The sequence below is a fragment of the Schistocerca piceifrons genome, chromosome 4 (assembly GCF_021461385.2).
Source record: "Schistocerca piceifrons isolate TAMUIC-IGC-003096 chromosome 4, iqSchPice1.1, whole genome shotgun sequence".
Classification (NCBI taxonomy): domain Eukaryota; kingdom Metazoa; phylum Arthropoda; class Insecta; order Orthoptera; family Acrididae; genus Schistocerca; species Schistocerca piceifrons.
Genome location: NC_060141.1, coordinates 63,461,906 through 63,482,577, shown reverse-complemented (window position 1 = coordinate 63,482,577; position 20,672 = coordinate 63,461,906). Strand labels below are relative to the sequence as shown.

At 38.4% G+C, this 20,672-nt stretch overlaps 1 protein-coding gene across 2 annotated transcripts in view; it reads right to left on the bottom strand.

The window, feature by feature from the left end:
- Nucleotides 1–883: 883 nt before the first annotated feature.
- Nucleotides 884–20,672, bottom strand: part of LOC124794712 (kinesin-like protein Klp10A) — a 332,986-nt gene continuing 313,197 nt past the window's right edge. The window contains exons 12-14 of one of the 2 annotated variants that reach the window (XM_047258293.1): nt 4,412–4,600; nt 3,895–4,068; nt 884–1,021 (exon numbers count right to left, since the gene is read on the bottom strand). In XM_047258293.1, coding sequence (XP_047114249.1) covers nt 4,006–4,068; nt 4,412–4,600 — 252 coding nt within the window. In that variant the 3' untranslated portion in view covers nt 884–1,021; nt 3,895–4,005. Of the gene's footprint in view, nt 1,022–1,315; nt 1,390–3,894; nt 4,069–4,411; nt 4,601–20,672 lie in introns of those variants that run through there. The other variant, XM_047258294.1, reaches the window with a different exon arrangement.

Sequence of the window (20,672 nt, the reverse complement as noted above, 5' to 3'; positions counted from 1 at the left end):
AAGACAGAAAAATTCAAATTGCTGCAATTTTTTCAAAAATCATGAAGTAATGAGAACAGATTTTTTTGTGGGAGAACTCTGCACTCTTAAAGAAACAAGTATCATAACAGATAAACAATATTCTTATTATTGTTGATAAACTTTGGTAGATGATTAATACAGACAGTGAAAGTTTATAAATATTGGTTCTTACAAGAGATCCTTAGCTCTTTCTGAGAAATCTTCTCCCCCCCCCCCCCCCCCCCCCCCACCAAACTACCACTCGCACAATGATCCTGGTGCGACTTAAGAAATTTTGATTTCAGTAGGTGTGGGAAAGGACTCATTAAATATTATACATATACTTTAGTTCCAGAGCCAATTACAATTACTGCAATATGAGAAAAGAATTTCTGTATTTTCTATAAAAACTCATTCTGTACAAAGGACAAAAAATTACGCATGTATATATATTCTGTGGAAGAATGACAAGGAACAGGGTATAAAGAGAGGAGAACAGAGGGAAGAAACTTTGCAATTTACATACATATATATAAGAAAAAAATTACAATCAATGGTAAAAAATATGTTGTTCAGTGAATGGACATATCACGTCATGCTCATTTTATGCCAAACAATGAAACAATGTATTGCTTCCGAGTATTAAAACTGTTATTTTTCAAACTAACTAGGATAATGAAATGTAACATGGAGCTTTAAAATTATCATTATTAAGCGTCCTATGTTTAAAGGATGAATGGGTTACATAATACAGATTGTTTGATGATCCTTCAAAATACACAAAAATTAAGGGGTGTACATATGTATAAAATTAAATTAAAAATTTTAGTTCATTCTTGGGCCATACGGAATACCCTTCAAAATGATTTACAAAATTAATTATGTCGAACAGGGCGCTTTATTTTCTGGCTTATGAGTTCTTCGGCTTCTAACTGTGCTCTGAACGCTGCTACTTTTTCTTTGCACTTTATCAGTGCTTCAATTTCCTGCGTTAGGAGCTGATCAAGTTGCTTTGAATAAGCTGAAACAGAAACACATGGTGCAAAAATTGAAGTATTAATGTGCAGAACAGCAGGGATTATTGCTAGAAATGTAGTAATGTAAATAATGAGTAAAATTTTATGTGAGTGAAGCTTCCTGATACTTCCAACAACATTAATATGGTTTAGTCATGAAAAATAAAACACACACAGTCAGTGAAGCAGATGCAGTAAATATTTTTTTCAAAATAGTTAAGAGTTTTATTATTTTTCCACCACCATAGAATTAAAACAACTTAGGGACCATGCCATCTTAACTTCCTACCAAAGAGTCGCTCGAGGGACTTCCGACGTTTAAGGTTACGAGATATCTGAGAATCAATTCTGAATACCTTTCTATTTTGCCAATCTGTAAGAGAAATATTAGTAACAAAAGTTCAGTTATGAATAAAATAAATTCTGTGAAAATAAATGAACCTGTGTAGGTGTTTTTATCTCATTTGTTTTCATTATTAAGTTCTCAATATGTCAAATAAAAAGTACCTTTACCATCCAAAACTGGCTTTGACTATGAAAATGTACCTACTTTGAATGTTTCATCTGGAGAAAATATATGAAATTTGAATCAGTAAACACCTTTGTGTTACATGGTCAGCTGACCCTACACTATTATTGACTGGTGTCAACGTCAGTATTACTGTTAACAAAATTATTGAAGTTATCCATTCAGTAGCTGGCAATATTTCACTATAGAGTTTGCAAATAGATAAAATTATAAATACATTTAAACTATGTTTAACGTGACGAAACAACATTAGTTTTACATGAAGTTACTTCAATCATGCACATGCACAGTATTCCCCTAGTTGCAATGTTCCTCAATAAATTTTTCCATTTTCTTTTGTATCCTAAGCAAAGTCTTTTTTTCAAAGACAATACTGACCTGTAGACTACAAAAAAAAAAAAAAAAAAAAAAAAAAAAAAAAAAAAAAAAAAAAAAAAAAAAAAAAAAAAATCCTCACAGAGGGATGGACCTGGGAGGGGGAGGGGGGGGGATGGAAAGACAGGGCATGTAACTGAATTATATAGCAATTTAAGGTCAAGCAACTAACTAAAGAGTACGGGACCTTGATGTATTTACTTTACTTAAATTTCCACGTCAGTATTGTGTTCGTGGGTTGTGAAATTATCAGTGTACGGGATGAGGAGGTGGGGTGGGGGTTGTCTTCAAGCTGAAGGTTGGTTTTAACACCACAGAGTTTCACTAGGCACTGTCAGTCACACTGGAGGCGATATGCTAATGCCCTCCTCCAACTAGGGAACTGACTTTCCCTGCAAGTTATAAAGTTCAACATGGATGGCAAACTATAGTGTGAATCTGCATTTTTCACATTAACTAACATTGCCAGAGCTGAAAGTGGTCAGTTACAGATAAAGATCTTTGGAGCAATCTAGGATCAAACATGAGTCCTCACTGTAGGTTATAATTAAATAATGTCCTTAATGTACCACCATTGTTATTAACAAAATTACACCTGAAATGATAGTTAAACTGCCACACCTGTTTCTCTAGAAAAAGCACTATTCAACATAATTTCACCAAATTTGTACACCTGAATGGTTGAAGTTTGTAAACAGCTACCTTAAGAACAGAAATTGGCAGGTAACATCATCAAATCCAGGGATAGTTTTTAAACACGAAGATTATTAGTGACATAGGAGCCTTAACATTTTATCATGTGCTAGAGATATATGAAATAATGTTCCCTTGGAATGGTCCATCTGAAAGTAATTCAGGCATAAGCAGAGCTGAATTATCACAAACGTATTTGTGTGTGTGTGTGTGTGTGTGTGTGTGTGTGTATGTGCGTGTGCGTGTGCGTAAGAAATGGTATGTGGATTTTAATGGCAAGTTAAGAATCTGCACAACTGTATCTCTTGATTTCACTTAAGTATCAAAAAGTAAGGTTTTTCATCTTCCAGAGAGAGGGGGATGGGGTGGGTGGAGGGGGGGGGGGGGGGGGGGGGAGCGGTTGTTCTCTCATCTTACTGTTGAGAGTCATTCTGCACTTCAGAGCCTAAAAATTTGACTGCTAATGTAGGGAAAGTAATTAAATTGAATAAATAAATTGTATCTTTAATTACAAGAATTCCAAACACCACAGAAAATCTGTTTCAAAGGCTTCATAAAACAAAAAATAATACAGTCAAATTTTGTTCATTTTGTGTCACATTTTTTTTTAAAAACAAAATATGTCCTCCCATTATTTTATACTTTAATCTAGCACTTCAAGTTAAAAATTAAAAATAAGTGGCAGATAACAGTGTACTCTGTTAACTCTTATTAATTTGATGTCAGCACACAAAAACAACTTTTAAAACACAAACAAATTTACTCAAACTTAATTATACACATACAACAAACTGCAGAACACAGAGCAGTCAGTGGTTGGCAAATGTGTGAACACACACATGCACTCAAACTTGCACACAAACCAAACAGTGAACTGTCAATGACAGTCACTGGACTGTAATGCATTCACTGTATTAAAATTGTGAGAATAGGACAAACAATGCAACATACAATATGGGAATCGTACAAGCAATATAAAATATGTATCTTTCTCTAGGTGACGACTCACCTCTTTTCTTTGTGTAATTGCCTTTGTTGTGAGGGGAAGCAAATAAAGCATTGTGGGTAATTCCTGCATGTCGTGTGGCAGTGATACTATCTAGAACATCATCATTTGCCCCTTTTACAAAAGAAACCCTAGCTTCATTTTCTTTATTGTCCTACAATTACTAGTCTGGAGATCACCACGGTTAATTACATTATTTGTATAGGTTTTCAGCATACTGCTGCGTGTACAATTTATGCTATTCATACTAGAACAGTAATTCTGATGCTGCTCACCATCTTGGTCATAATCCACTTCATTTGTAAGCGCAAAAAGCTTCTCAGCCACGTGATGCCAGTGTGGGTTACACTCTAACAAATGTTTGTGTGTATCAATAACTTCTTCTTCTAACATCTGAAGATGCGAAACAGCTTCGTGGAATGTGTATAAATCTGCAGAGATTCTTCAGCCTGTGAAAGACACGGATAAAGTCGATACATCAAACCCTGATGTAAAAATATTGCATTAGTTTACTTATTAAATTATGTTCACTTCATTTAAATAGGCAAACACTCAAGTCAGTGACAAAATTCTAACTTTATGCTTGCAATCAAATTGCTGATGGACTGTGCACTCACATTGTATGGGGACTGAGACTGATTAGCTGAATGTGCCTACATTGAACTAAAGTAGCATTATAAAATAATCTCTCTCTCTCTCTCTCTCTCTCTCTCACTCTCTCTCTCTCACACACACACACACACACACACACACACACACACACACAATACCATTGCAAAATCTGGCACTCACATTTAATGATCGCAGCTGCGCAAGGTCACTATCTTCTAAGTTGTCGTCGACTCTCATAGTTTCTTCTTCGCTTGGTGACACTTTTGTTTCAGTGAGATCAGTTGCATTTAGTTCCTTTACTCTGTCAGCATAACGTAAAGTGTTCAGGGAATGTTCACAGGAACTCATGCCAGGACTTATCATCGCTATCTGTAATACAAAAACAAACAGTAGAATATGTTCTGAATATTATTGTTGACTCCACTACAGTCCTACCACAATTCCTCCTCTCCCCCCCTTTTCTGCCTTTGTCCCACATCACACAGCTATTTACAAAAGAAGACTCTTTGTTCCCTCTTGGCTGAGATTACTGGCCATAAGCAGTAGTTTGACTATAGTTTTTAAAGATCAGTAATTTATACATGGAACAATATTATGATTATTACAACACTTTGAAATAGTAAGTATTTTAAAATTTGTGATTTATAAAATTTAAATTCAACTCAATGCTTTCTAAGTAAAATGTAATTCCCTGCAAATTCCATGTTTTTTTCAGAGGAATCACCACCCTGAATTACAGATTTGGCATTGTTAATTTACAGGGTGGCTGTGGCTAAATGCCCTTCTTGTCACCACCCCTGAAATATCTGTCAGTTTGGACTTCTTTCCAGCACTTTTGTTACACACTCCTGTAAGAGAAGCATGTATGACCACTTGCAGAGCTCTTCTTCATATGTTTTGGAAAGAATTTCCTAGTCCAACCTTTGATTATTCCACATTCTTCAGCAGTAGTATAGTGGTTAGAGTTATCTGCCAGTGGCTGAGGGGGCCCAGGTTCTATTCTGCATAACTACCTTAAATTTTTTTATGGTGGAAAGATCTAAAACAGGGTCCACTCAGCCTCTTGAGGCTATATAAGAAGCCATTTGATAAAATACCCAGCAAAACAGGCATGTAAGCTGCAAAAATTGTCAAATCTACAAGCTTGTACCAAACTGGAACCAGCAACACATTTATTTATTTAGCACTATTTCAGGATAAGATATGGAAGTTCTAGGCAGGTAACTTGGGTGACTAACGGCAGTCACCCAGCATCCTACCAACAAGTCTAAATATGCCACTTACAACAGAGCCTGTGATACTGATCCACTTCGAGTCTTCCACACAATACCAATCCCATTTTTTTTTTTTGTAGAAAGGAAAATAAATGATCACCACTGAAGGTCATGGAGAAGAAGGGGGGGGGGACACAGTTGTGAGCTTTTACACTTCAGTAGGCCAGAGGGTCAGGATCGCCGAGTTCAGGCAGGGACCGAATGTTGAGGGATATAGCACAGAATCCATGCCTACAGTTACCATTGAAGACCTCAATCGCAGCAGCGTATAGGAAGAATAATTCGGGATGCCAAAGTAGGCAATTCCCCCTCCTGAGGATTAAATCAGAAGGGAACCACTGTCTTGTGGAGGAGTGGAAATGCCATACGCTAAGGGAAATAACCCAAACAGACAAATCTTTGGAAGTGATAGTCCCAGCAAGCCAGCTTCTGAACAATTTAAATTGCTTCAAAATGTAAATGAGGCCTTGTATGGAAACACTGTTTCTTAAAAACCGATTCTAACTCTCCATCTGGCAATGATATTAATGTCTGTGCAACACACAATGCTATATCATGACCAAAGAGGAGAACACACCCAACTCAGAAAGTGACCCAAATCAAAAATTTCCACACCTGTATTCTGGCACAGACAAAATAGAGGAATGTGTGGACTTTAGGAAAACGAGAAAAATCAACATACTTGACTCTGTGAAAGCTAAAGGTAGTGCCATGTTTCAAAGGACCTTAGGGAGGTGTATCTATTCTAGTCTGTATTTTTATGGATCATCAAATGAAAGATCATGTTGTAGACATAAAAGATGTATCTGATGAGATTTTTCATGCCAGACTAAAATTAAATTCTTACCAGAACAGTAATATTTAGTGCTATGCACCACAGCCTGGTTGTGAAAAAGAAGAAAATTTTGAAGAAGGCCTTGAGGAAAGAGTAATAGGGAAAGGAACAATTTGCATACGTGATATGAATTCATAAGTAGGGACTGACAAGAATATCCTTGGCTGGCACCTAGTTGGCTGTTAAGATTTGTTACCGGTAGGTTTGAACAACACACAAGTATTACAGACATGCTTCAGGGACTCAAGTGAGAATCCCTGGTGGCAGAATCACCTGGAGCTGTGAGCAAAGGGTCACAAACCCAGCTTGCATCTGAGTACAGTAATCACAGTCCATATCTATACTAAAGATGCCAGAAACACACTCTAAACAGTTATTACAATGCACAACTGTGGCCAATAAATATATGAACATGCATGAAATTTAAGATTTTAAACTTAAGAGCACGCAGGAAATTCAAAATAAATCAATGCATAAATGAGACAGTGTGCTTCAATGCACTGCTGCACCAATGAAAGCTACCACTCAAATACAGGAACCCACAACTGTACTTGGCTCATTAAGCAAAACCAAATGCCTACTGCGATGCAAACAGTGGTTCTATGCACCACACAGTTATTAATTTGTACTTCAGAGCAATAGAAGAATCAGAAGTGAAAAATCTGATAACAGCTCTGTTTATGATGTGGTGGTCTTAATGATGACATTCAAGATGGAATATAAGAGCATGCATCCAATGTGTTTAAAAGGGCACTTGGCCATTCAACATACCGAAACAGCAGGTGGCCTTGCAGATGACAGTATCAAAGCTATTATTCACACAGATTTCCGTATTTAGATTTTTCTCATCCATGTCTCAAGAAAAAGAGCATACTAGTAATTAGAAAAGCTGTGCCAAAAAAAGCAACACGAAGAATGGTTTACATATGCCCCAGGCCAGCACATCATATCAATAAAACAGTGGTACACAATAGAAAATCTTTAAAAGGGTACATAACATCGTGAAACATCAACACAGTGAAAAAGTTTTATCTGAAATAAGCGAAGCCTAATGTAACAAAAATAAAATGAGTAAACATTTACCTTAATACATGTTCAATGAAAATTTATTAAATGAATATCTCCTCCCCTTTAAGAATTACAATTCATGTAATAAAGGGAAAGACTCATTTGAGCAATTTCCATATTTAGCTTAATGCTAAATGATTAATTTTCCAATAAAAGCAAGGTAATCTCAATTTCAACAACACCAGAGACAAAACGGCAGGGAAGAAAATGAAAGCAACTAAACAATCTGCTGAAGAAACAAGCACACATTGCATCACCACCACCACCACCACCACCACCACCACCACCACCATTTGGATTTCTGATGAAAAAAGTTTTGAAAAACTTTATCGCTGGCAAGCAAAAAACTACTTTTTCTTTCTGAGTGTCTAACAATGAGTTACTGCTAGGCAGCAAGAACTACTTTCCTGTTGCCATATTTTGACACAACACAATTTCATTTACAGGGTGACTGAATTATTCATTCAACTTTCTGATAGTTTCTTGTAGCAGATTAGCTGTGGATGAGAGTTTGTAAATGTATTAGTGCGATTTCTAAATAAATATGTCAGGTGAAAGTAATAAACGTGAAGTGCTTCACATGCAGGTGGAGGTGGGCTTTTTACTGTGTTTGCAACATTTTCAAACGTGAATCTGAAAGCGATACTTCTATTGTCAATATTCTGAAGACACAAGAACAAACTGCAGAAGCATGTAGTGTCAACAAGAGAACTGTATAGCAAATTGTAAACAGAAGTGTCGAAACGTAAGGAAAAGTTGGTTTCGTGCCACGTTGGAACACATCTAAATCTCAAGTTGCCTTTAGCACAAATGGGTTTGACAATAGTGTTTTAAGGTGCTCCGTACTTGAAATGTATATAAATGGTGAATACTGAACATCATAGGATACTGTTACAATTCTCCAAGAGGAGATTGGCTTCAAAGACAGCACTTCATCAATTCAAAGAATTTTAAGAGACATCAGCATTAAATATGCTAAAAGCAATTATAGAGGGAAGTTTTTAATGAAGTAATATAGCTGAGACACATTCTTGAGAAAGATGCACAATCAGGGTGTATACGCGGACAAGGAAAAAAAATTTCCCGATTTTTCCCGAATTTCCTGGTTAAAAATAAATTTTCTCCCAGGTGAAACTACACTTTTTCAGTGTTAAGTGGCAGTGTACTATCTATAGGAACCGTACAAGTTCTAAATCCTTTGAATGGCTATGGTTTTATACACCAGTGAAGAATTTCTCGTCACTATAGTAAACGAAACTCAGAGGGAGGGGTGGGGGTGGGGGTGGGGCACGTTTTGGAAAGATCTTTTGATGTGTACCAACACGTACACTGCATATTTTCGTATTACGAAAGTACAAATGTGAATTCCACCAAACACCGCATATTACTTTCCGAAGCACTGAAATAGAGATTGTGACATGCTTTTGTAAGCCAATCACAGCTCATGTCACATGATCTCGCCACCCAATGACAGCGGATATTCAGAGCATGGGACACGTGAGTAGTCAGCCAACAGGAACATAGCTGTTTAATGGCGCGAACACCCACATAGGAAAAAGTTAATGGTTTAAATTAATACACACAGTGTTGCTACAAGAAAAGCAAAGTTTTCACATATAATATTGGTATCTAAGACTTGTGGGGGTGTAGAACCACTGGCTCAACCTGTAATAATATCGCTACTCTAAGGCAGCAAGAACAACTGTATCTCTACCAGATCAGTTCTCTGTAGTAAGTGCTCTATACTACACACATTGTGCATATGCTGCAAGAATAAAAGTATTCATAGTAAGTGATGGGAGTGCGAGTGATTTTTTATCATCGTAATTACAATGCCTGCTCTCCACTGCCTATAGATTAAAAAGCTCCTAGAGAAGCTAAGCTTTCATATATAATGTTGATCTCTTTTGCACGTGTTACTCTTTAAAATACATCACATAAATGTAATCTTCTGGGCTCGAAATTCTTCTAAATAGCTCGTCCTCAAAGAATTGATTTTTAAATGAGAGTCAAATGCTCTGCGATTTAAGAAATCAGTTTCAGCAGTTGCCAGAGAGTGCCAGGTAACAGGCGTCACTGTTCTTGTGCAGCTACGATGACGTAGAAAGCCCATATGTTTGTACGTGTAAGAAATTTAAAGATCACACATTGTGTCATAAAAGAAACAAGACATCAGAGCACAATTCGGCTTATAGTGCACATTCGCATGTCCAGATTCCCAATGAAGTAGGCCTCGACCTGACGTTAAGCTTTTCTTGGACTACCAGTACTGTATTATCTCATGTTTGGTTCTTTATCATGGCATTCATGTTTGGTTCTTTATTATGGCATAATGCCATACGTGCTAGAACATGAAAATGTGCACTTGAAATGCCGCGAAGAGTTGAAACTAGCCAGTAGCATGGAATTAAGCACTTTTTTAAATAAATTGACTGCCTCAGCGGAAAAGATTAATAAACGCCAAATCTCTTTAGCAAACTGACAAAAATAACTTCATTGTTCTGTAAGGCGATTAATGCATGACTGTCAGAAATGTGGAAATAATATAAGATCTGAAACTAACATAATTACAGAGGGCTAAAATGTTGTTAATGTATTTTAATTCACTTGATAGCTCCCGGCCACAGAAATCCATTTTGTTTTCATTTGACTTGAGAGCAGTAAACGATGATGAAATGCCAAAATCACTAAATGTGGAGACCACCCACCTCCCCACAACTCACACTGCTCCGCACATCTGCCCCCGATCTACGATATTTCCGAACCCCCGTCCCAAGCATTTGAATAGAATGTCAAAAATTTAAAAAAAAAAATGTTCATATTGTAGGACACATCTTTCTGAACAGTCTGATACATAGAACACACATGTTTGAGGAAATGTAATACATGATATTTGGTATTCAGCATGCCAAAGTGCAGTGCCACAACTCTTCACACAGCATACTTCAATCGCATGTCACTGTATTTCGCCCTGTGGAATTCAAGCATGTATATTTTGCAATGGATTCATCAAACTACAAGTGGCATTTGAAAGTCCATGCAGAGTCTGAGAGATGGCACCATTGGCGCGTAACGAGGTCATGTTTAGTTACTACCATCTTTGGAAAGAACACACACCAAGTTTCAGCCGTATTGGTCTATTTCTCTGTGTATGGCATTTGTGTGAATCAAGGAAGTAGAGTGATTGTCAAAAAATGGACGAAAAAGAATTTTGTGTGGTGATCAAACATTACTTTATGACAGGGAAAACACCTCAGGAGACTAAAGAGAAGCTTGATAAATATTACAGTGACTGTACCTTTGATTAGAACAGTTTATAAGTGGTTTCAAAATTTTCGGAATGGCCATATCGCACAAGTGATGCTGAACATTCTGGACACCCTGTGGAGGTTATGACTCTAGAAATAATTGATAAAATCCACGATATGGTGATGGGTGACAGAAGAGTTAAGATGCGTGAGATTGCTAGTGCTGTGGGCATTTTGAGTGAATGGGTACATAATATTTTGCATTAACATTTGGACATGAGAGAGCTATCCATTAGATGGGTTCCACGATTGCTCATGCTTGACAAAGTGTTCCAAGGATGGTTTGCAGCTGTTCAGGAAGAATCCACAGGACTTTAAGCAATGTTTTGTCACTGTGGATGAAACATGGATACATAACTATACTCCTGAAACCAAACAACAATCTAAACAATGGGTTACCAAGGGAGAATCTGCACCAAAGAAGGCGAAGACAATTCCTTCGGCTGGAAAGGTTATGGCGACTGTCTTTGAGGATTCGCAAGAGATAATCCTCATCGACTATCTGGAAAAGGGTAAAACTATTACAGGTGCGTATTATTCATTGTTATTGGACCATTCCAAAACTGAGCTGCAAGAAAAACGCCAGCGATTGGACCGCAAAGAAGTTCTTTTCCATCACGACAACGCACCAGCACACACCTCAGCAGCTGTGGTCGCAAAATTAATGGAAATAGGATTCCAACTCATTTCACGTCCTCCCTATTCTCCAGACTTGGCTCCCTCCGACTACTATTTGTTCCCCAATTTGAAGAAATGGCTGGCGGGACAAAGATTTTATCCAAACAAGGAGGTGTTTGCAGCAACCAATAGCTATTTTGCAGACTTGGACAATTCCTATTATTGGAAAGGAACCAACAAATTAGAACAGCGTTGGATGGAGTGTCTAAAAGTAGACTATGTTGAAAAATAAAGAACGTTAACCCCAACACGTAAGTAGTTTTTATTTTTGCACGGACTTTTCAAACACCCCTTGTATATTCACAACAATGAGAATTAAAATATCCTGTGGTGCCTCTCCTGCTCCTAGTCCGCCTGCCCCTCTTTTTTTTTTTTTAAAAAAACTTTTCTGTCAAAATTTCATTTTCTTGGATACACCAAGTAGATAATATGTAATCTTTCTCAACTGTTATTCCTGTTTGTCATTTATTTGAACTCTGGTAGCCTAAATCTATGGATTTTGCTAGTAATTATAACAAAGCTGATCATTCGCAAACCCCATCAACCACATAACAAACAGCGATTGGCATTCACCCGTTTGGCTTTATTCCGCTCAGCTCGTATAGCCTTGTTCCCTTTAGTCTGCAGGAAAGTTTATTTCTAGATGCGAGCTGAGATTCTTCTGGCAGAGACATCACATCAGAAATCAACTTGGAATACGTTCATAAATGTTAAGAAATTAACAGCGATGCATTTCAAAATCATATGAATAATCCATAGACCAATGTGCACTGGATGCTAGGTGCTTTGTGAAACAAGGTGTTTCCCCTCAAGTCACAATGTTGACATCCGAAGCAATAGTTAAGCCTGGAACATATGACAACCCTGTATTTTTCAATAATGAATTTTGGAAAAAAAGTCTTCTTACAATCTGGTAAATACGATCATTAGTTCAGTTTGTGTTTGAAATTAATTTTATCATCCACTGGATTCTTCACTTCAATGGTTACATTGCCAAACATTTTTCAGACTCAGTACCTCTTCTCTGTACCATGTAATGGCTGGCTGACGATTCATGTAAAGAGTTTCTCTTTCTTCTTTTGTAATGATTTTTTCCAATTACAACCGATCACTGAAAACAAACTTCACACTGTAGTAAATATGGTGCAAGGCTCTTGTCAGTACGCCTAACAGTTTAGTAAAACTAATTAATTTTTGAAGATATGACAATTTTGTGGATTAAAAATCTACTCTCTAAGTGGCGGCAGGACAAAATACATTGAAAAGTTAATACACAAGCTTCTTGAGCCAGTGGCTCCTACTTCTGGCAGAAGGGTTAAAGGAGAAGGAAGAGGGATGAAGGAAAAGGTCTGGTGACTTTTAGAAAGTGGGGGTAGTTACAGAAAAATTACCAAGAATCCCAGGTTAGGGGAGACTGACAGGACAGCAGTAGGGAAGACAGATTCTTGGGGACTGCACCAGATGATATTTAAAAGCCTGAGAGCTTGAAGGTAGAAGATAGGGTAATAAGCAAGAAAGAGGTTACTGACAAAACACTATGCAAGAGCAGATAGCTAAGTCTTTTGTACATGGTAGACAGGTGGAGGTTGGGAACAAGCCAAAACAGACAAGTCAGAAAATATGAGACACAGAATACTAAAACACAGTGAAGAAAGGAGTAGTTACTGAGAAGAAATGCTGATACTGAAGAAATTAATGTAAAGGTGTGTAGTGAGAACCAAGGACATGTTGTAAGTTCAAATCCTGCATGAATAGTTCAGAGAAACTGGTATTGGGATTCAATCCAGAAGCCACCTGTGGTGAAACAGGCACCAAGATTGTGACACCAAGGTCACAATTGACATGTTGTAGAGCACGCTCTTCACCATGATATTTTGTTTTGCCAGTATACACCTCGGCCTAACCCATTCATCCTAACTGATAAACTGGTGATAGAACTGATAAATTGGTGGCAGTCAGGCCAATGTAGCAGGCCGAACAATATTTACACAACAGCTGGAGCACGAAATATTTTTTCACTGATGACCATCCATTTGATAAGTGTGTGTTTTCCAATTTACAGGGCTTGTGTAGGTGGTGGTAGAAGCACGCATAGGTCAAGTCTTACAGTGGGGTCGGTCACAAGGGGAGAAGCTTTCTGCTCTTGCATGATGTTTTGCCAGTCATATCTGTCTCGCTTGTTGCTGTATCTTCTACCTAAGTTAATCTCTCGGCACTTAAATACATCCAGCGCAGTTCCCAGCAATCAGTCTTTCCTTTACATCCCGCCCAGGAAGTCTACGCTGACCTGGGATTAGAGGTGATATATCCATAATGCTTCCTGTTTCCTGAACCTCATCAGTCCTTCATCCCTCTTCCTTCCCTGCAACCCTCCTGTGAGGAGGAGGAGGAGGAGGAGGAGGAGGAGGAGGAGGAGGAGGAGGAGCCACTGGTTCCAAAAGCTTGCCCATTTATTTTACTTTCATGTGTTTTCTTCTGCTGCCACTTTGCAAGTAGATTATTTATCTACCCAATTATACTGTTCAAAGAGCTGTCTTCAAAGAGTTTGAATGACATCACATATTACCCCTACTACATACTTCTGTGTGAAACTTTCTTCCTCTACTGTGAGTTACCAAAGAACAACATGCCATAACAATTTAGTAAATGGAAGTAGAAAAAGCAAGACTGCTTTGATATTTTCATCTCTAAAATCTGCAATTATCCGTAATGGACAAGTGCAGAGCATGGGTACTTACAATTTGTAACTCGTGAATTCCAGTTTCAGGTTTTTATAAATAAGCAATTGTGTATCATAGTTTTATGTAACACAGTCCAGCTCACACTAAGATGACAAATATTGTAACTGGTTTTGATGACATTGTCATTAGACAATGGTATTGAGAAAAATTGTACTTAACATCTTCACAAAGCTGAGTAAATTTGTTCTCACCTTCTGACATGACACTTGACTATAGCTGTTAAACAGCTGATGAAGCATTATCAAGATATGAAGTAAATTTCTTTCATTTAGATGACTGTTCAAATCTAGGAGGAGAAGAAGAAATGTTATAACCGCTTTTGAAAGTATAATATGATTATATCATAGCCAAATGAATCTGATTGTTAGCAACTGCAACAGGATCTGGTAATGTGGCTTTTGCCAGCATGTTTATGCATACCTCATCTCTTCCACATTTCCCTATCACTCCCCTTCTCTGATCAATGTCAGGTTCGAAATGATATGAACTGTATGACTTATGCCAGGAATTTATCTGAATTTTGAGAGTATGTAGGAGTGGTAAAATCTAAACACTGAAATCAATATTGGTGCTACAGCTAAGAAGTAATTGAAAGAGAAATAAAGGTACATTTGACAGGCTGGTATGAAGGTCGCAGCAGATGACTGGTCCCCCAGGCTCATTTGTGTCGAAAAAAGAAACCACATCTGCTGCCCCCGACCAAACCAATTAAGAGCATAGAAGTAACATAGTAAAGTATATCTTCTAGCTGGGGATTTGTGAAAGTACACTTAAGAAGGCTTAAACATAATGGCTATAGAATGAATGTTTCACTCTGCACCGGTATGTGCGCGTATATAAAACTTCCTGGCAGATTAAAACTGCGTGCCACAATCAAACTCTGGACTTTTGTCTTCCACAGACAAGTGTTCTACCAAATGTGCTGTCCAGTCACGACTCTTGACAAAGCTTGGTTGGCAGGAGATGAGATACTGGCAGAAGACAGACATAATCCGGTAGCTCATTCAGTACAGCATTTGCCTGCCTGAAAACCAGTTCAACTGTCCACAAATCGTCTGGCAATAGCAGAGGCATGGAGAGCTCAAATGAAGAGGCTTCCTCTGGGATGTGACCTGTCTGTAGGGCTCCGCAACCCCAAGATGGAGGTGGCCAGTTATGTAACATAAAACTATGGAATAATCTAGTATGATCGAAGAAGAGGCAACATAGTGCAGCCCATTTTCCTGGGAGGAACTGAGGAAGGAGCACCACATAGTAGTGTGTCGAGTTTATTGAATTACCACCAGGTGGTGATCTATCTTATTTGCACTTGCAAATCGGCACCTGTTAAAGTCAAAGCAAATGTTGGACAAGTAATCGCTCCTCCAACCAAACAGTCAGCCATTTCATACCCACAACGACCTGGGACCAAGAGGACAATTTCAGCAGATAGCACGCATAAGGTCAGAGAGAATATCATGAATAATATATAAAGCAGGTTAAAAAAGTAACCTCGATCAATGACCTGAACACTGTTCGTTGAGTCACTACAAATTAAAAAGTGGTTGAGGGAGGTTTAGTGCAACATAGTGCTCTGTTAATGGGTACCTGCTCCGCAGAAACCCCTGACATTCCCAGTAACAAACGTCATTCCCGAACAATGGGAGACGTAAGAGCATGTCCTGTCCTATCCACAGTTTTAGAGCCACGAGTGTAAATGAAAGCAGAATCTTGACACTCCTGAAGAACTGAGAGGGATACATACCAAAAGTTCATGTGAGTGACGAACTTAATGTCCTTGACACAGGTCATGCAGGCCAATCCTAACTCATGGTTTGGGCACTAATGAAAGAAAGGAGGGGGGTGGGGTTTGGAAAACACGGGGAGCACATACAATCTGTTGGACAGTCCTCAGGTGCACTTCAACTGATGGACCCACACTTTGAAGATGTCAACTGATATACTAGATGATTAGGAAATTGTCAGAAGGTAACTGTGTAAGTGAGCTACAGTTGGTACTGTCTAAACTGTGGCTCACAGTTCTGCCAAAGAATACATCAGCCCATAATTTCATTGTATATCAATGCAAATAACGTGCATTTTTGGAAGCCATAATTGTTCTTTGCATAATGTAAAGGCAAACTGTAGTACATCAGCATTTGCGATTTAGCTCCTGAAGTCATGTACCTGTGATACTGGTACCAGAGGTACCTCAAGTACTATCGTCTCCTGTGAATTCTGCCTCCTCTGCAGACAATACTGGCTCTGTCAGTCCTCGTCCACTGTGAGTGGCACATCAATGGTAGATCTAGGTGTCCTGCACAGGGTGAGACAGAGTCAGGGAGGACTCAGGATGTTTTACTGATCCCCCCCCCCCCCCCCCCTCCCTCCCTCACCCACCAAGAAGTTTGAGGTGCTGCCTTTCACAGAAACTGAGTTAGTGGGACTCACTCCACCTGTTCTGACTGGTGTCAAGAGGAGGCAAAAGCAAAAGGATGAGGTCTACTAATCGTCAGCAGTTCAAACATATGGCGAATGATGGTACCCCTTAGGGAAATTGTGGCAATCGACAGGAAAGGATACCAGATGCATTCAGTGTGTATGCCTGGAAGCTTCATTCAACATGTTGAAGAGGCTATTCCAGCAGCCAGTGAGGGAACAGGGTGCAACTAACTGCACAGTGGGGTGCACGTCAGAACAAATGATGCCTCTTGTCTGGCTCCGATGTCATACTTCGGTCATTCCAGCGACTGGAAGAGAAGACTGAGAAGACCAGCCTCGTGCATGGCATTTCAACGAAACTCACAATTCGCTGCATTCCCCCAGAAATGATTGTTGCCCTTTGGTTCTGAGTCAAGTGCAAGAGCTGAACCAGATACTTTGAAGGTTCTATGACAAACTAGGCTGTGACTTACTGGACTTTGGCCATAGGGTTGAGAACTGTAGCATCCCCCTAAATGGGTACACTACGTATCAGAGGCTGCTACTCAGGTAGCCAACTGTGTGTGTGAACTGCACACAAGTTTTTATAGATTACGAGACTCTCCATCCAATTCAGATAATGACAGTGTACGATACACAGAGGTACGAGTGCAAGATTAAAAAGAAAAAGCCTCCGACAGGTGAGAGTATTAAAATCATAATGCTAAACTGCTGAAGCATTCGCAACGAAGTCACCAAGTTCAAAGCTCTCGTGACGAACAGTAAAGCTCATATAATATTAGGTACAGAAAGCTGGTTGCAACCTGAAATTGATGGCAGTGAGATGTTTAGGGAAAATTTCAATGTATATCAAAAGGATAGGCAACTGGGAAATGGAGGTGGTGTATGTATTTGTCACAGTAGACAGGACACTCAAATCCACCAAGATAGAAGTGAAGCTGAATGTGAGTGTTTGGGCAAAACTCAGTATCAAGGATGGGCATAAAATGATACTTGGATCCTTCTATCGTCCTTGGATCCTTCTATCGTCCACCAGACTTGTCTCTCGATGTAACCGAATATGTAGGAGAATACCTCAGTTCATTTTTATTTAAGTTCCCCAATCGTATTGTAATCACTGGTGGAGACTCGACTCATCCAACAATTAATTGGGAAAATTACAGTCTTGTTAGTGGTGCGTGTGATAAGACACACTTTGAAACTTTACTAAAATATCATCTCAGCTGTTTGTCTAAAAGAAGCTCGTTTTATTTTGTACATGATGTATTCTATTTCAGGCTGAAATCCATAAAAAGAAATTACTTAATTTTCATTGTTACAATCAATGTGTACTAGCTCTGAATGTGTAGTTGAAATTTTCTTCTTTTTAGAAACATTTGAAATTACGAAATATTTGGCACACTTAAAATTTCTATTATTAATTACACAAATCATTGCAATTTATAACATTTATTTCTGGATTCATTTACAAAATAATAATAGAAATTAATAGAAAATCATTTGTCAAGAAAATTTGTAAACACTATGGAATACTGTTAGTACTGCAGAATGGAGTAGTGGTAGGCATGTCTCTGATGTGATCGGACATGTTTTTATTTTTGGCAAAAACAATGTAAATTTCGGTTTTTTTAAGTGGAAATTGTAAAGACAGTGTGGTAGAAAAATGTGAGAGAATAAAATTAACATGAAAACAGAAATTACTGCTCAGGCAATTTTCAGAAGTTATTACATCACTTGGAACCATGAGAACCTATAATGTCAAAGATTTCAGCTTCAACAATCAGTCCCTAGAAGTGATGAACTGGGGCCAACTAAGACAAAAAAAGATAAGTAAGAAGTTTATCAATAAATCTAACTCCTCTCTAAGCTTATTAAAACAGTTAATTTTGAAGTCAGTGACAATCTACAAAAGATGTGAGGGAGGGGTAGACTACATTGGGACTCCACTAACAATGGAATTGGATCTAATGGCAGCAAATAGACCTGACCTCTTTGAAGATGTCCACATTGAAACTGTTATCACTGACTATGACAGGGTTGCGGTAACAATGATGACCAAAGTGCGAAGGACAACTAAACCAAGCAGAAGGATACATATGTTCAGTAAACTAGATAAAAAGAATCAGCTGTGTCAGATTTTCAACACAGGGCAGGAGCATGTTGAAGAACTATGGCTGAAGTTTCAAAGAACAGTCAACAATGCACTGGATGGAGTAGAACAGTTCATATTGGGAGAGGGAGCCTCCATGGCATACAGTCACTGTAAAAAAAATAAAATTCTGAAGGAGCAGAGATTACTGCGCAATAGATGTAAAACAAAGCGTAGGGCTATAGATAGAGAGATGCCGAATGAAACGAGTTTGGCTGAAGATAGCAATGCTTGACGCCTTCAACGACTACCGTAGCAGAATATTGTCAAATGATCTTTCATGAAACTGAAAGGAATTCTGGTGGTATATAAAGGCTATTAGTGGCATCAAAATTAGCACTCGGTCACTAACGAATGAGACAGTAACTGAAACTGAGGGTAGCAAAGCAAAAGCTTAAATGCTTAACTCCATTTTCAAATGTTCTTTTACAAAGGAAAACCCATGGTAATCAGCCCAATTTAATCCTCATATCACTGAAAAGATGAATAAGTAATTATTAGTGTCATTGGTGTTGAGAAACACATGAAATACAATTGAACACAGCTCCAGGACCCAATGGAATCCCCGTCACATTCTATACTGAATTTGCAGCTGAATTAGCCTCTCTCCTAACTATAATCTACCACAGACCCCCAAAGAAAGAACAAGGTCCAGTGCTTGGAAAAAAAGCACTAGTTACACTTCCCTACAAGAAGGGTAGTAAAAGTGATACACAAAACACCGATTCGTTGTAGAATCTTTCCGAGTTTGTACATAATGAAGTATCTTGAACAGAATGACCTCCTCAATGACTACTAGTACAGATTCTGAAAACCCAGATCATGTGGGGAGTCAGATAGATGCAGTACTTCTTGATCTCCGGGAAGCATTTGACTCTGTAGCACACCTACACTTATTGTCAAAAGTACAATCCTAAGCGGTAGCAAATGAAATTTGTAACAGGATTGAGGACTTTTTGGAGGGAGGATACAGCATGTTATCTTGGATGGAGATTCATCATCAGATGTATAAGTAACTTCAGGTGAGCCCGTGGAAATGTGTTGGGACAATTACTGTTCATGTTGTATATTAATGACCTAGCAAACAATATTAATAGTAAAATCAGCTTTTTGTGTATGATGCAGCTATTTGTAACTAAGTACTATCTGAGAGAAGCTGCATAAATGTTCAGTCAGAACTTGATAAGATTTCAAAGAGGTAAACAGATTGGCAACTTGCTTTGAATGTTCAGAAAAGTAAAACTGTGCGCTTCAAAAATGAAAAGATGTAGTATCCTATGACTTTAGGAACGAGTCACTGTTGTAATCAAGCAACTCGTACAAACACCTGGGCGTAACAGTTTGTATGGATATGAAATGGAATAATCACATTCCCTCAGTCCTGGGTAAAACTGGTGGTAGACTTCAATTTGTTGGTAAAGTACTGTGTAAGTGCAATCAGTCTACAAAGGAGATTAATTACAACTCACTCATGTGACCGGTTCTAGAATATTGAACGAGTGTGTGAAACATGTATCAAACAGGACTAAGAGAGAATATTTAACATATACAGACAGGCAGCAAAAATGGTCACAGGTTTGTTTAATCCACGGGAGAGCATGACAGAGATACTGAAGGAACTGAACTAGAAGACTCTTGAAGATGGACGTAAACTATTCCGAGTAAGCCTAATAACAAAGTTTCAAGAACCAGCTTTAAATGATGACTCTAGGTGTATACTACAATCTCCTATGTATTGCTCACGTAGGGATCATAAGGGTAAGATTAGAATAATTACAACATAAATAGAGACATTCAAACAATCTTTCTTCCTGCACTCCATATGTAAATGGAATGGGAAGAAATCCTAATAACTGGTACTGTGAGACACACACTCTGCCATACACCTCATGGATGGTGGTTTGGGGAGTATGTACGTAGACTTAGATGTGGACGTGATGAGGGTATATTCCCACTTCAGCAAAGAG